Source organism: Oncorhynchus tshawytscha, linkage group LG30 (genome assembly GCF_018296145.1).
Source record: "Oncorhynchus tshawytscha isolate Ot180627B linkage group LG30, Otsh_v2.0, whole genome shotgun sequence".
Classification (NCBI taxonomy): Eukaryota; Metazoa; Chordata; class Actinopteri; order Salmoniformes; family Salmonidae; genus Oncorhynchus; species Oncorhynchus tshawytscha.
This window is the reverse complement of record NC_056458.1, coordinates 36,592,450-36,606,541: the sequence shown is the minus strand read 5'-3', so window position 1 is coordinate 36,606,541 and position 14,092 is coordinate 36,592,450. Positions and strand designations below refer to the sequence as shown.

The 14,092-nt window shown below is 43.0% G+C and overlaps 2 protein-coding genes across 2 annotated transcripts in view; one reads left to right on the top strand and one right to left on the bottom strand.

Annotated features, from left to right (window-relative positions):
- LOC112228331 (putative transcription factor Ovo-like 1) overlaps nt 1-4,019 on the top strand; it is a 4,408-nt gene extending 389 nt beyond the window's left edge. The window contains exons 2-4 of the mRNA XM_024393556.2: nt 2,114-2,355; nt 2,643-2,832; nt 2,928-4,019. Of these exons, the coding sequence (XP_024249324.2) occupies nt 2,114-2,355; nt 2,643-2,832; nt 2,928-3,250 (755 nt within the window). The 3' untranslated portion in view covers nt 3,251-4,019. The remainder of the gene's footprint in view (nt 1-2,113; nt 2,356-2,642; nt 2,833-2,927) is intronic.
- Nucleotides 4,020-5,049: 1,030 nt separating this feature from the next.
- Nucleotides 5,050-14,092, bottom strand: LOC112228330 (sphingolipid delta(4)-desaturase/C4-monooxygenase DES2). Its single transcript, XM_024393553.2, has 3 exons — nt 13,768-14,092; nt 8,531-9,273; nt 5,050-5,454 (listed from the first exon to the last, which is right to left on the bottom strand). Exons 1-3 carry the CDS (start codon nt 13,847-13,849, stop codon nt 5,311-5,313), a joined length of 969 nt encoding a protein of 322 aa, XP_024249321.1. The 5' UTR covers nt 13,850-14,092; the 3' UTR covers nt 5,050-5,310.

Sequence of the window (14,092 nt, the reverse complement as noted above, 5' to 3'; positions counted from 1 at the left end):
CACTGAACAAGAATACAAATGTAAAGTGTTGATCCCATGTTTCATGAGCTGAAATAAAAGATCCCAGAAATGTTCCATACACACAAAAAGCTTATTTCTCTCAAATTGTTTGGAACAAATTTGTTTACATCCCTGTTAATAAGCATTTCTCCTTCGCCAAGATAATCCTTCCACCTGACAGGTGTGGCATATCAATAAGCTGATTAAATAGCATGATCGTTATACAGGTCACCTTGTTCCGGGACAATAAAATACGTTTTGTCACAACACAATGCCACAGATGTCTGAATTGTAGGACTTCCGGTGTGTTGGAGCAGTGTTATTTTGTTTGATCATTACTGTATTTATTACAACATATAATTTTTGTTCAAGAAACCCTAATAATAATAATAATAATATATTCATTTATACAGACAATCCATATTTGCATTTAGTTTGAGTTGTATTGTTGTCATTTGTAGGGAAGTTACAGGTTTGTTTTTGTCAGAGGACAGAATATTATAGAATAGCCTCACAGGCAGTTTGATACTGGTGTTGCCTCATAGGTTGGTTATTTCTTATCAAATCAAATCAAATCAAATTTTATTTGTCACATACACATGGTTAGCAGATGTTAATGCGAGTGTAGCGAAATGCTTGTGCTTCTAGTTCCGACAATGCAGTAATAACGAACAAGTAATCTAACTAACAATTCCAAAAAAAAAACTACTGTCTTATACACAGTGTAAGGGGGATAAAGAATATGTACATAAGGATATATGAATGAGTGATGGTACAGAGCAGCATAGGCAAGATACGGTAGATGATATCGAGTACAGTATATACATATGAGATGAGTATGTAAACCAAGTGGCATAGTTAAAGTGGCTAGTGATACATGTATTACATAAGGATGCAGTCGATGATATAGAGTACAGTATCTACGTATGCATATGAGATGAATAATGTAGGGTAAGTAACATTATATAAGGTAGCATTGTTTAAAGTGGCTAGTGATATATTTACATCATTTCCCATTATTAAAGTGGCTGGAGTAGAGTCAGTGTCATTGACAGTGTGTTGGCAGTAGCCACTCAATGTTAGTGGTGGCTGTTTAACAGTCTGATGGCCTTGAGATAGAAGCTGTTTTTCAGTCTCTCGGTCCCAGCTTTGATGCACCTGTACTGACCTCGCCTTCTGGATGACAGCGGGGTGAACAGGCAGTGGCTCGGGTGGTTGATGTCCTTGATAATCTTTATGGCCTTCCTGTAGCATCGGGTGGTGTAGGTGTCCTGGAGGGCAGGTAGTTTGCCCCCGGTGATGCATTGTGCAGACCTCACTACCCTCTGGAGAGCCTTACGGTTGAGGGCGGTGCAGTTGCCATACCAGGCGGTGATACAGCCCGCCAGGATGCTCTCGATTGTGCATCTGTAGAAGTTTGTGAGTGCTTTTGGTGACAAGCCGAATTTCTTCAGCCTCCTGAGGTTGAAGAGGCGCTGCTGCGCCTTCCTCACGATGCTGTCTGTGTGAGTGGACCAATTCAGTTTGTCTGTGATGTGTATGCCGAGGAACTTAAAACTTGCTACCCTCTCCACTACTGTTCCATCGATGTGGATGGGGGTGTTCCCTCTGCTGTTTCCTGAAGTCCACAATCATCTCCTTAGTTTTGTTGACGTTGAGTGTGAGGTTATTTTCCTGACACCACACTCCGAGGGCCCTCACCTCCTCCCTGTAGGCCGTCTCGTCGTTGTTGGTAATCAAGCCTACCACTGTTGTGTCGTCCGCAAACTTGATGATTGAGTTGGAGGCGTGCATGGCCACGCAGTCGTGGGTGAACAGGGAGTACAGGAGAGGGCTCAGAACGCACCCTTGTGGGGCCCCAGTGTTGAGGATCAGCGGGGAGGAGATGTTGTTGCCTACCCTCACCACCTGGGGGCGGCCCGTCAGGAAGTCCAGAACCTAGTTGCACAGGGCGGGGTCGAGACCCAGGGTCTCGAGCTTGATGACGAGCTTGGAGGGTACTATGGTGTTGAATGCCGAGCTGTAGTCGATGAACAGCATTCTCACATAGGTATTCCTCTTGTCCAGATGGGTGTCTAGGTGTGTTTTGAGTGTGTGTCTCTTACCTTTTCAGTGTGTGAGAATGCTGAGGTGCAGTCTACAACAGTCACCTGCCCTGACTTCCCTAAACCTGTGGTTCTGCCTGAGCCAGCTACCCCCTCCTCAGTATCAGGACTAGTACCAGGACCATTACCAGGGGAAGGACCAGAGGTCGGGCCAGACAGGGGCCAAGATTGGTCCAATCTCCTGTCCCGGACCATGGGCCAGCACCAGGGTCATTTCTACCACCCTGCTACACTGGCATCCCGAGCCAAGGTAAACTTCCACTGCATTTCTATGAGACATTGGTGTCTATGAGATGTCTGTTGGTTGCTGTGAAACACAGTTATGTATAGGTGGATAGTCTCGGAATGCCATACTTCCAAGTCGTGTTCATCACTCAGAGGAAACCTGGAAAACTTAGTGATATGCTGTAAAAGGAGGTTCACAACTCATGAAAAACCATGTTTGACTGAATGTGTCCTAGAGTCCCTTATGAAAGAGCTGACAGCAAATTGAAGCAGTGTCTGTGTCTTAACCTCCGCATCCCTTCTCTCACTCAGCCCCGCCCCCGTGTACCCCCCAGCTCGGGTGACTTCCTGTGTTCGGTGTGTCACAAGGTGTTTCCCCTGCAGCGCATGTTGACGCGTCACCTCAAGTGCCACAGCATGGTGAAGAGACACCCCTGCCGCTACTGTGGCAAGGGCTTCAACGACACCTTCGACCTCAAGAGGCACATGCGCACACACACAGGTGAGGTGTGAAAACACAGACACACACACTGCTCAGTCTTAACCCCCCCCCCACACACACACACACTCTCCTCACCCTTTCTCCCCTCCCACCAGGTATCCGTCCGTACCGTTGTGAGCTATGTGACAAGGCCTTCACACAGCGCTGCTCCCTTGAATCCCACCTGAGGAAGATCCATGGCGTGCGCCAGCAGTACGCCTACCGCCAGCGCCGCTCCAAGATCTTTGTGTGCGAGGACTGTGGCTACACGTCCAACCGTCCCGAAGAGTACTTCCTCCACGTGCGCCAGTGCCACCCGGGCAGCCCCGCCCTGCGGCGCTACTACCGTCGCCAGGCACATGAGGGCACCAACAACGTGCCTACCGAACACAAACTCAGTCCCTTCTTGATGTATCCCACTGGGTACTATGTGGGTTGATTTAAACTCCTGGGTGAAGATTCGCTCATAACATTCAAGTGTGCTATTTGGTTTCTGCCTTAGTCAATTCCTTCGTTGTAACCTTGCCACAGAGCAATAACAGGCTAGTATCAACACTAACACATCAATTTTACAGTAAGGTGAATGGACAATATGTTTGGGGTTATTCCCCACCCAGTCAGTGCCTGGCCAGTAGGCCAAAATAACATTGAAAATCAGCATTGGTGTGGCTATTTTAAAAACACTACCTCCTGGTGTCCACTTTAGGTAATGCAGAGAGATTAAGGAGGGTGTGTCTGGTCAATAGTCAAATACGGTCAATGTTGATTAAAGGTATGTTTTTGTGGAGTGGTGACTTATAGATGTGTCCTTCAAAATAAATTGTATCCCTGGCACACATGCCTGTCCCTCCTCTCCTTGCCACCCATCCTCCCACCTGTACAGTTACAACCATCTCATGTTATATTGACTTGCTTCTTATTTATTTGCATGGTGTATTGCTGCTGCATGTTTGACGTTTCATTATATTGTGTTTTAAAGATGTGCCGCATAAAATACCAAATAAATGTTGCAATCTCAGGATAATAAAGTCATTTTAATCCTAATTCCATTACATGGAATGGCATGTGCTACTGTATAATACTGTATGTTACCAGGGCTGTGTTCAGGAGGGTGCAACATTACAGACCCATCAGAAATACCTTGTATAGAACAATGATTGCCTATCAGCTTTCTATCTGAATGTTATGTGACGTTACCAGGGCTGTGTTCAGTGAGGTGAAACGTTCAAAACGTATCATGTTCAACATATATTTGTATGTCCAGTAGAATTGGGAATTACTAATTCTATCTGTAACATTTCACCTCACTGAACACAGCCCTGTTAACAGAGAGGGTCACATTGGAGGTGAAGTTCCACTTGGGTCATGTCCCTAATAAAGTGCACTACTGTTTGCCAAGGCCCATAAGGAAATAGTTAAAAGTAGTGCACTATATAGGTAATAGGGTGCCATTTGGGACACATACTATTAAACCATTTTTTTTGTTGCTTTATTTAACTAGGCAAGTCAGTTAAAAAAATATGTTTTAATTGTTTTGACCATGACGGCCTACCCTGTATAGAGCCACATAATTAGAATTGACTTCTGGCGACAGCCCTCCATTGTGCTACCTTGTGTCATCACAAAAGCAACAAATGGAAACGATAGCTGCACCCCTCTAGGTTTTAGAACTTCGGTGTGAGCCAATCTCATGGTGCTCTATAGCTTGGCCTTTCTACACTATAATAATCTCATTATTCAATACTATTTGCTTTCTGCAATACTCTAAAGCAGGGTACGAAAGAAGTGCATTCTATGTAAACAAGAGCCTAAAGGATTTTAGTGTTTGCTTATCATTGTATGTCAACAACCATATTTGAGGCGCAGCAGCTAAAACAGATTGGAACTTAGGCACATATTTACTTATTGCAACGCAGATCAGGGAAAAATGGGAACATTTGTACTCTAGAAGATCAAGCCAGTAAGCCATAACAATTACTAAATACTATAACAAGTTAGTTCAATATTGTGAGTTAGGAATGAGAAGTCTGAGTGAATCATTAATCCAAGATGGGATTTAGGGAACAATAAAAAAAATCTGTGTTATTGGACAACTTCAAGTAGTTCATCCCATTTGGTGCATAAAGAACATGACCCAGGAAATTCATGTACAAATAGAAGACTTTTCTGGGGGCACAACTGCAACTTTTTAGATTTACCATCACAGCCATAAAGTTTATGATCAATTATTCATCACAATCAGCTGAGTACCTTTTATTCTACCCAGTATATACAATAAATCTGGATAGCATAGTTTACAGTATCTCTAAGGTAACATAACATTCAAAAGTGTTAAGAGTCTTCTCATGCTGGTGAGTTGAATGTGACACCAGCACACCAGTCTTGTCTGCAGAGTAAAAGATCTGGACAAGAAATGAGAAGCCTTTCACTCCCCGCCAGCTGGGTTGTCAAGCCACTTTTGTGGAAGATCATTGGTCAGAAGATCAAGAGCATGGGCTCTTAGTCTTGCTTAGCCAATGGGAAGGTGCGTTTAATTCTGGAGTAAGGTCCAAGCGAATCACAAAACACAAAGTCCCAGAGCACCCGTGTCCATGAGTCATGCTGTGGTAAATCATCATAGAACTCTGGAGCCATCTGTTTCACCTGGACAAAAGAGGGAGCGAGATAAAGTTCATTTTAATTACAATGTGAAGGGATGAGAGTAAATAGCACAGCAATGAGAACTCACACAGAGGATGATAATCAATGGATCCATTAGTGTACAGACAAGTACACAGCCAATATTCACAAAGCATTTCAGTAAGTTCTGATCAGTTTGGCCTTTTAGATGATAATAAGATTACATGGACGGGACAGGGGCTGATCCTAGATCAGCACTCCTACTCTATGAATACTGGCCCCTTATCTATGGCTAGTCTGTCTACTGAGGCAAAAAAAAACACACACCTCACTGATTAGCTGGGCCTGGCTCCCAAGTGGGTGTGCCCACAGGTGGCTGCGCTCCTGCCCAGTCATGTGAAATCTATAGATTAGGGCCTAAATTAAACGCATTATACAATGGACTGATTTCCTTCTATGAACTAACACAGTAAAATCTTTGAAATTGTTGCATGATGCAGTTACATTTTTGTTCAGTATATCTTTATATCATGACCCAAGGTAGAAGGGCCTAAACAAAGCTTACTCAGAGTGTGGGATACATGTTTTTTTAAGGCCATCTGTACAAAGAACTAGTATACAAATTCAATTTGATTAGCTTAACCAGTGGGAGAGACTAGGGCATTTCAAGATGCCAATAGTGAGGAAAAGTGAGACTCTGAAACATAAAACGTGTCAAACAGGTTGTGAAATATCCCTGTACCCATTGTAACAAAAGTAATAAATGCTGTAAAACATAACAGGAGAACATTGTTCAAAACACATTACCGCTTGTGTCCTGTCAGTTGTTTAATTTATGTATGAGCCACATGCCTGTAACCAGAAAACTAAATGTCCACTCCTAACAAGAATGAAATTCAAAACTTTAACAATCCTAAAATATGGTATAGGCTGTCAAACTACGTCATTAAGTCAGGATAGAACTAGACCAACCAGATCAGATCATCTCTTTCATAAGGCTTACGTCACCCTGTCATTCTATCATTTCTGTCTGCCTTTGTCTAACTGTCATAACAGGACCGTCTGACAAGTAGGTCTACAAGTTATTAAACCATGTTCACATTGGCAGCTTGAAGTGACTCAAATAAAATTGCCTAGCCGATTGTTCATTTTCCTGCAGTCTGAACAGCCAGAAATCACATGGAATCTGATCAATTTCAAACCATCTAGCTTGTTAATTGTTTACAAAACAAATTTGTGAATGTGCTACAACAAATTTGTGAATGTGCTAAAGAGCTAGCTTGTTGACTGCCTTGGCTAGCCAATAAGGACTTGATTTGAAAGTTGGATCATCTTATCCTTTGAAGCTTTAAAAGTGTTCTTACGATATGATTTTGAACATTCAGAGCAACGTCAATGGCTGGCATTGTTCACCTTAACTTCTGGCACCAATCAGCCTACACCACTGTGCACACATCCCATCACTACAGTAGCCATGTCAGAAAATGACTGCTGTCTGAACACAAAAAAAAAAAAAAAAAAAAAAACACATTTTGTCACTTGTAACTTTGTTTGGACAGTCAGTATTCCAAAACGTATTTGAAAAAGAGCATTACGTTCTGCAGTGTGAACAACGCTTTAGATACTGTATTGACAGAATAGGAACACCACTATGGCCAGGTGGGAAAACATAGGGGTGGGCCTGCAGCATTCCGCCATAGTTTATGACTGAAACTCATATCTAGAGGCTCGTTGTGAGGCTTCATGGGATTTGTTCCATAACTGAGGTTTTATAACATTTTATTTTGCTTGAAGAGATAGTTCACCCAAAGTACAAAGTAACTTATTTGTTCCCATTGCATTTTAGAACCACAAAAGTCAAAGCAATGTGAAAGATTGAGCTTCACCATCTTTCAGACTGACAATGACTTGGTTCAAAATGTTTATTTTACTGTTATTAGCACAGCTGCTGGCAGTGGCTAGGTAAACAAGCCTTAAGCGTGGATTGCAGTCTCTCCTTGTCCATAGACTGCTTTCAAGGTAAGTATACAAATAAGTAACTTGGAGATATTCTCCCTGCACTGCTGAGGACTATTTTTTTTGTCCACGCATACAGTAGTAATAAAGGCCTCCCAAAGAACATTTTTAAAACAATTCTTATTTTTCAGGGGGTGCTGCAGCACCCTCAGTACCACTACGCTAGGTGAGATGGTTTATTTGAAAAGACATTCATCACAACCATAACTGCTTTATTGCTCCTTATACCTCATGATCCTGTGATACTGTAAGCTAACAACTTTTACCATCTCTACAAAGACCAAGGTTCTCATTAACTGTTGTTTTGGGTGTCACCAGTCCTCCCTAATGACCGCTGTACACAAACGATACAGACCTTAGCTCCTATTCATAGTGTTAGCCAAACACACACACACAGCTAATTGCTCAGCGTTGTGCTTCCACCCATAACAGCAGTCAAGATGAAGCCATCTAGTCATGTGTTCTGTTTCACCACACCACTGTACTAACTTTTTCGGTATCCATTGTCCCTTTGATGTCAGTCCGTCAGCATTGCCCTGTGTCAGTGCTGATCTGGGATCAGTTTAGCTTTTTAGATCATATAAATAAGATTATATGGACAGGTGACTTACTCCGAGTCTGAGACACTATGAATATGGGCCTTGAATCTTTCACAATTGTCAGTGGAATGCCAGCAAGGTTTAGAGTTGAATGCCACATGACTGGTGTGATTCAGCGATCATTAGGGCCAGGGGTTTGCCCTAAACGGAATGATACTGAGGGCACATTAGTCAACAGAAAACAACTGTGGCTATATTTCACCATTGATATCCTAGACAAGTTCACATCCTATATCACAATTCACATCCAATCCAGGGTTACTTTGAAATCAATTCAAATACTTTATCTGTGCCCATTTGATATGGTCTGGCATATTAAACAAATAGAAAAAAAAGTCAAACCCTGCCCATCTGGCACTCCGGGCAGACTCAAGCAAACACTCAAAGTAACGAAAGATTTTAACTATTTGAACCAAGTCTAGTTAATATCTTACAATCACCTTCATCCTAAACAATTTGTTTATCCTTCATGAAAAGGGAGTTACCTGAGGAAGCCGGCTGCCGGGGATGCTGGGAAAGTCATGGTGCTCCATGTGGTAGCCCACATTAAAGGTGATATAGTTCAGCGGCCCGTAGTACGAGTACGTCTCGATCCCGCTCAGGTACATATAGTGTTCAGCGATAAAATGCCCCGAGATCGGGTGCAGTCCCATACACAACAGCGAACCTGCTATCAGGTAGACCAGAGGCTTAAGCCCCCAGAGGTACACTATGAAAGCATTGAATGCTAGCTGCACCATTAAATTCAACAGCTCGAGCCTGCCTACAGGTTTAGGGTTGACCACCAGGGGACGAAGCGCGTAGAATAGCGGCTGCAGGAAGAGCCACAGGATCTTGCGTACAGGGGAGCTGAAGAGACGAGCCTCCAGGTGGGTCGGGACGTCCACGTCGAGTCCATGGCCACCCAGGTAACGGTGGTGGTCCACATGGTACTTCTTGAAGCTGATGGAGTAGGGCACGCCAATTGGTAGGTTGGCGAAGATGCCAAAAAGGCGGTTGCACATAGCGTCCTTATTCCCAAAGGCCACATTGTGCGAGATGTCGTGGATGGCGAGCGTGAGGGAGTGGTTGATGCAACCGCCGAACATGTAGGCCCAGAAGATTAGCCACTTCCAGCTGAGGTCGCGTACCAGGAAGCAGCAGAGCACCTGGGTTAGGACCATGGCTGTCACCACCCACTTGAGCTGGGGGTCAGGGCCCATCAAGGACTTGATCTCCGGGTGCTTGGCTGTGGAGAGGGAGGAAAGGAGGGGGTGGGAAAACAAAAATCAAATTGAGGCACAGTATTACTTTTACACTGCTCTCGTGACAGACTTAATATTATAATGCAGCTGATTTCAGAAGATGATTGGGCAGATATAAATAGTTATTGATTCCTTATTTAGAGTGTTATATCTAAACAGGGCTGTTCAATTCCTGTCCTGGAAGGCCAAAACACTTCTGGTTTGTTTCTACCAGTCAGTTAATTGCACTCACCTGGTTTCTAGGACCAGAAATTAGTCCCTTATAAGAAAATAATGAAAACCAGAAGTGCTTTGCCCTTCCAGAACCAACATCGAAGGGACAGCAGTGGAGAACGTGGAAAGTTGTGTACGCCAAGGAACTTGTCACAGAAACTGAAATGGTCCACTCAGAGAGTGTGGTGAAGGCGCAACAGCAACTCTTCAACCTCAGGAGGCTGAAGAAATTTGTCTTGTCACCTAAAATCCTGACAAACTTTTACAGATGGACAATCGAGAGCATCCTGTCAGGCTATATCACAGCATGGTACAGCAACTGCACCGCACTCAACTGCAAGGCTCTCCATTGGGTGGTGCGGTCTGCACAACGCATTACTGGGGGCAAACTACCTGCCCTCCATGACACTTACAGCACCCAATGTTACAGGAAGGCCAAAAAGATCTAGGACATCAACCACCTGAGCCACTGCCTGTTCCCCCGGCTACCATCCAGAAGGCGAGGTCAGTACAGGTGCATCAAAGCTGGGCCCGAGAGACAGAAGCTGTTTTTCAACCTCAAGGTCATCAGACTGCTAAACAGCAATCACTAACTCAGAGGCTGATACCTACATTGAGACCCAATCACTGGCCACTTTATACAATGCCACTCTAATAATGTTTACATATTACATTACTCATGTATATACTGTATTTTATACCATCTATTGCACCTTGCCTATGCCGCTCGGCCATCGCTCATCCATATACTTAGAGGTCGACCGATTATGATTTTTCAACACCGATACCGATTATTGGAGGACCAAAAAAAAGCGGATGCCGATTAATCTGACAATTTTTAAAATATATTTGTAATATGGATGGGGCCACAGTGTCTCCTGACCCCTCCTGTCTCAGCCTCCAGTATTTATGCTGCAGTAGTTTATGTGTCGGGGGGCTGGGGTCAGTTTGTTATATCTGGAGTACTTCTCCTGTCCTATTCGGTGTCCTGTGTGAATCTAAGTGTGCGTTCTCTAATTCTCTCCTTCTCTCTTTCTTTCTCTTTCTCGGAGGACCTGAGCCCTAGGACCTGAGCTCCAGGACTACCTGACATGATGACTCCTTGCTGTCCCCAGTCCACCTGGCCATGCTGCTGCTCCAGTTTCAACTTCCACCTGACTGTGCTGCTGCTCCAGTTTCAACTGTTCTGCCTTATTATTATTCGACCATGCTGGTCATTTATGAACATTTGAACATCTTGGCCATGTTCTGTTATAATCTCCACCCGGCACAGCCAGAAGAGGACTGGCCACCCCACATAGCCTGGTTCCTCTCTAGGTTTCTTCCTAGGTTTTGGCCTTTCTAGGGAGTTTTTCCTAGCCACCGTGCTTCTACACCTGCATTGCTTGCTGTTTGGAGTTTTAGGCTGGGTTTCTGTACAGCACTTTGAGATATCAGCTGATGTACGAAGGGCTATATAAATAAATTTGATTTGATTTGATTGATAATGACAATTACAGCAATACGGAATGAACACTTATTTTAACTAAATATAATTCAAATAAAAATCTATTTAGTCTCAAATAAACATTTTCAATTTGGTCTTAATAATGCAAAAAACAGTGTGGAGAAGAAAGTAAAAGTGCAATATATGCCATGTAAAAAAGCTAACGTTTAAGTTCCTTGCTCAGAACATACAAAAGCTGGTGGTTCCTTTTAACAGTCTTCAAAATTCCCAGTTAAGAAGTTTTAGGTTGTTGTTATTAGGACTATTTCTCTCTATACCATTTGTATTTCATATACCTTTGACTATTGGATGTTCTTATAGCCACTGTAGTATTGCCAGCCTAATCTCAGGAGTTAATAGGCTTGAAGTCATAAAGAGCTGTGCTGCAAGCATTGCGAAGAACTGCCGGCAAACGCAGGAAAATGCTGTTTGAATGAATGCTTACGAGCCTGCTGTTGCCTGCCACCGCTCAGTCAGACTTAAATATAAAACACACAGAAATACGAGCCTTAGGTCACTAATAATGGTCAAATCCAGAAACTATAATTTCGAAAACAAACCACTTACTCTTTCAGTGAAATGCGGAACCGTTCCATTTATCAAACGGGTGGCATCCAGATGTGCAATGTAACAGCAATATTTATACAACATTGAATGTTGTCATAATTATGTAAAATTCTAGCAAATTAATTATGGTCTTTGTTAGGAAGAAATGGTCTTCACAGTTTGCAACGAGCCAGCCGGCCCAAACTGCTGTGTATATACCCAGAATGCAAGAGAAGTGACAACTTCCCTCGTTAATATTGCCTGCTAACATGAATTTATTTGAACTAAATATGCAGGTTTGAAAAAAAAAAAACACTTGTGTATTGATTTTAAGAAAGGCATTGATGTTTATGGTCAGGTACATTGGTGCAACAGTGCTTTTTTTTAGCAAATGCGCTTGTTAAAAAAAAAAAAAAATCACCCGTTTGGCAAAGTAGGCTGTGATTCGATGATAAATTAACAGGCAATGCATTGATTATTTGCAACGCAGGACAAGCTAGTTAAACTAGTAATATCGTCAACCATGTGTCGTTAACTAGTGATTGTTAAGATTGTTTTTTTTATAAGATAAGTTTAATGCTAGCTAGCAACCTACCTTGGCTCCTTGCGGCACTCGCTTAACAGGTGGTCAGCCTGCCACCCAGTGTCCCCATGGAGTGCAACGTAATCAGCGCCCAAAAATGCTGATTACCGGTTATGACTTGAAATCGGCCATACAGATTAATAGGTCGACCTCTAATACTTAGATATACATAGTCTCATTCACCCCTTTAGATGTGTGTATTAGGGAATTGTTGGATATTACTGAACTGTCGGAACAAGAAGCACAAGCATTTCGCAACACTCGCATTAACATCTGCTAACCGTGTGTGACAAATAAAATTTGATTTGGATATTGAACAGCCCTTTGACTCCTGGCTGTCCCCAGTCCACCTGGTTGTGCTGCTGCTCCAGTTTCAACTGTTCTGTCTGCGGCAATGAAACCCTGACCTGTTCACCAGATGTGCTACCCTGTCCCGGACCTGCCGTTTTCAACACTCCCTACTGCCTCGACCTCAATGCTTGTCTATGAAAAGCAAACTGACATTCACTCCTGAGGTGCTGACCTGTTGCACTCGCTACAACCACTGATTATTATTTGACCCTGCTGGTCATCGATGAACCTTTCAAACTCTTGAAGAACAATCTGGCCTTAAATGGCCATGTACTCTTAGAATCTCCACTCGGCACAGCCTGAAGAGGACTGGCCACCCCTCAGAGCCTGGTTCCCCTCTAGGTTTCTGCATTTCTAAGGAGTTTTTCCTAGCCACTGTGCTTCTACATCGCTTGCTGTTTGGGGTTTTAGGCTGGGTTTCTGTATAAGCACTTTGTGACATCTGCTGATGTATTTATGAAGCCCTTTTTACAAATACATTTTATTGGAGGTTTAAATAGTGTATTTAAAATCAGAGTAATCTCAGACACACTGGCCAACAGAATCATACAATGACGTACATCTGTCCATTCGGCTAAACTCAAATCAAAATTATGGGACTGCAATTTAGGAAATAAACTCAAAGCTAACTAATAGTATGAATATTTGTCTGTAGCGCCTCAGAGCAAGATGGCCAAAATCATTCAAATAAAGAAGCTCCCATTCAAAAGTAGTATCTGCATTTCCTCACCTTGAACCCAAGTTTCCCACTACTTAGCAAGGAAAACTTGTCTTACCTGTCAAACAGGTGGTTACACCAGTTTCGGTCTTGACTATATCCTGTGCCTCTAAGACAATATTTACTAGGCTATAGATAACAGGAGGAATACACGAGTAGTAGGATGTCATGTCCCAAGAAATCAAAATACCTGATAACCTATACTTTATCAGTCAAGTGGTCATTGATGTAGGATGTGAATGATGGTGATCACTCGTCATCATTGCATGGGAACGGCATCTTTCTGGTGGTACAATATGATCAGGCTTCATTGAATTAAGAGTAAATCAGTGAAAACATGCATAACCAATGGTTAAAGAAAAGGTGATGAATTAAAAAAGTTAGACTATGTAGTCTTATCCATATTGTGAAATGTATATAGCCTAGTTAGACTATATGGCTAAGCCTAAGGAAGCATCTGTTGCATTTTACAGGGGTAAACAAGCATTTATGCCTTCGACAAAACAAAATGACAATCCTTTGGCCAATGTATTTTTGAGCAGTAGGCGATTGAAACAGACGTCAGAGAATGGGCTGCTTACCTAATATCTGCTTCCTCCGACTACAGTGCGGTTGCTCCGTATATACCCACTCGAAGTCATCCCTCGTTACCGTGTTCCCCATCTCTTGCTCGCGGTAGGACTATCTGCCAGTTCCCCGAGCTGTTATCACAAAAAAAACGGAGTAGAGACACACAGTCCGCCTGTACAAAAAGGCGGGGGAAAATGAAGAGGAAAGATCCAAGTTGCTCGTACCAAACACCCCCGTCCACAGGTAGGCTATAAGGTCATACAGATAGACTGCGACACGCCTAATTAAGTGGGCGCACTTTCACGACAGTTGGTTAAACAGGTAAATGCCAAAATA

Bases quoted from the DNA above. Each gene is read 5' to 3' on its own strand.
- LOC112228330 (XM_024393553.2), bottom strand. From the start codon at position 13,849: ATGGGGAACACGGTAACGAGGGATGACTTCGAGTGGGTATATACGGAG. The intron at 9,274-13,767 runs GTAAGCAGCCCA...CCCTCTCCACAG, and splicing joins TCGGAGGAAGCAGATATTAG to CCAAGCACCCGGAGATCAAG. The intron at 5,455-8,530 runs GTAACTCCCTTT...TCTTTTGTCCAG, and splicing joins CCGGCAGCCGGCTTCCTCAG to GTGAAACAGATGGCTCCAGA.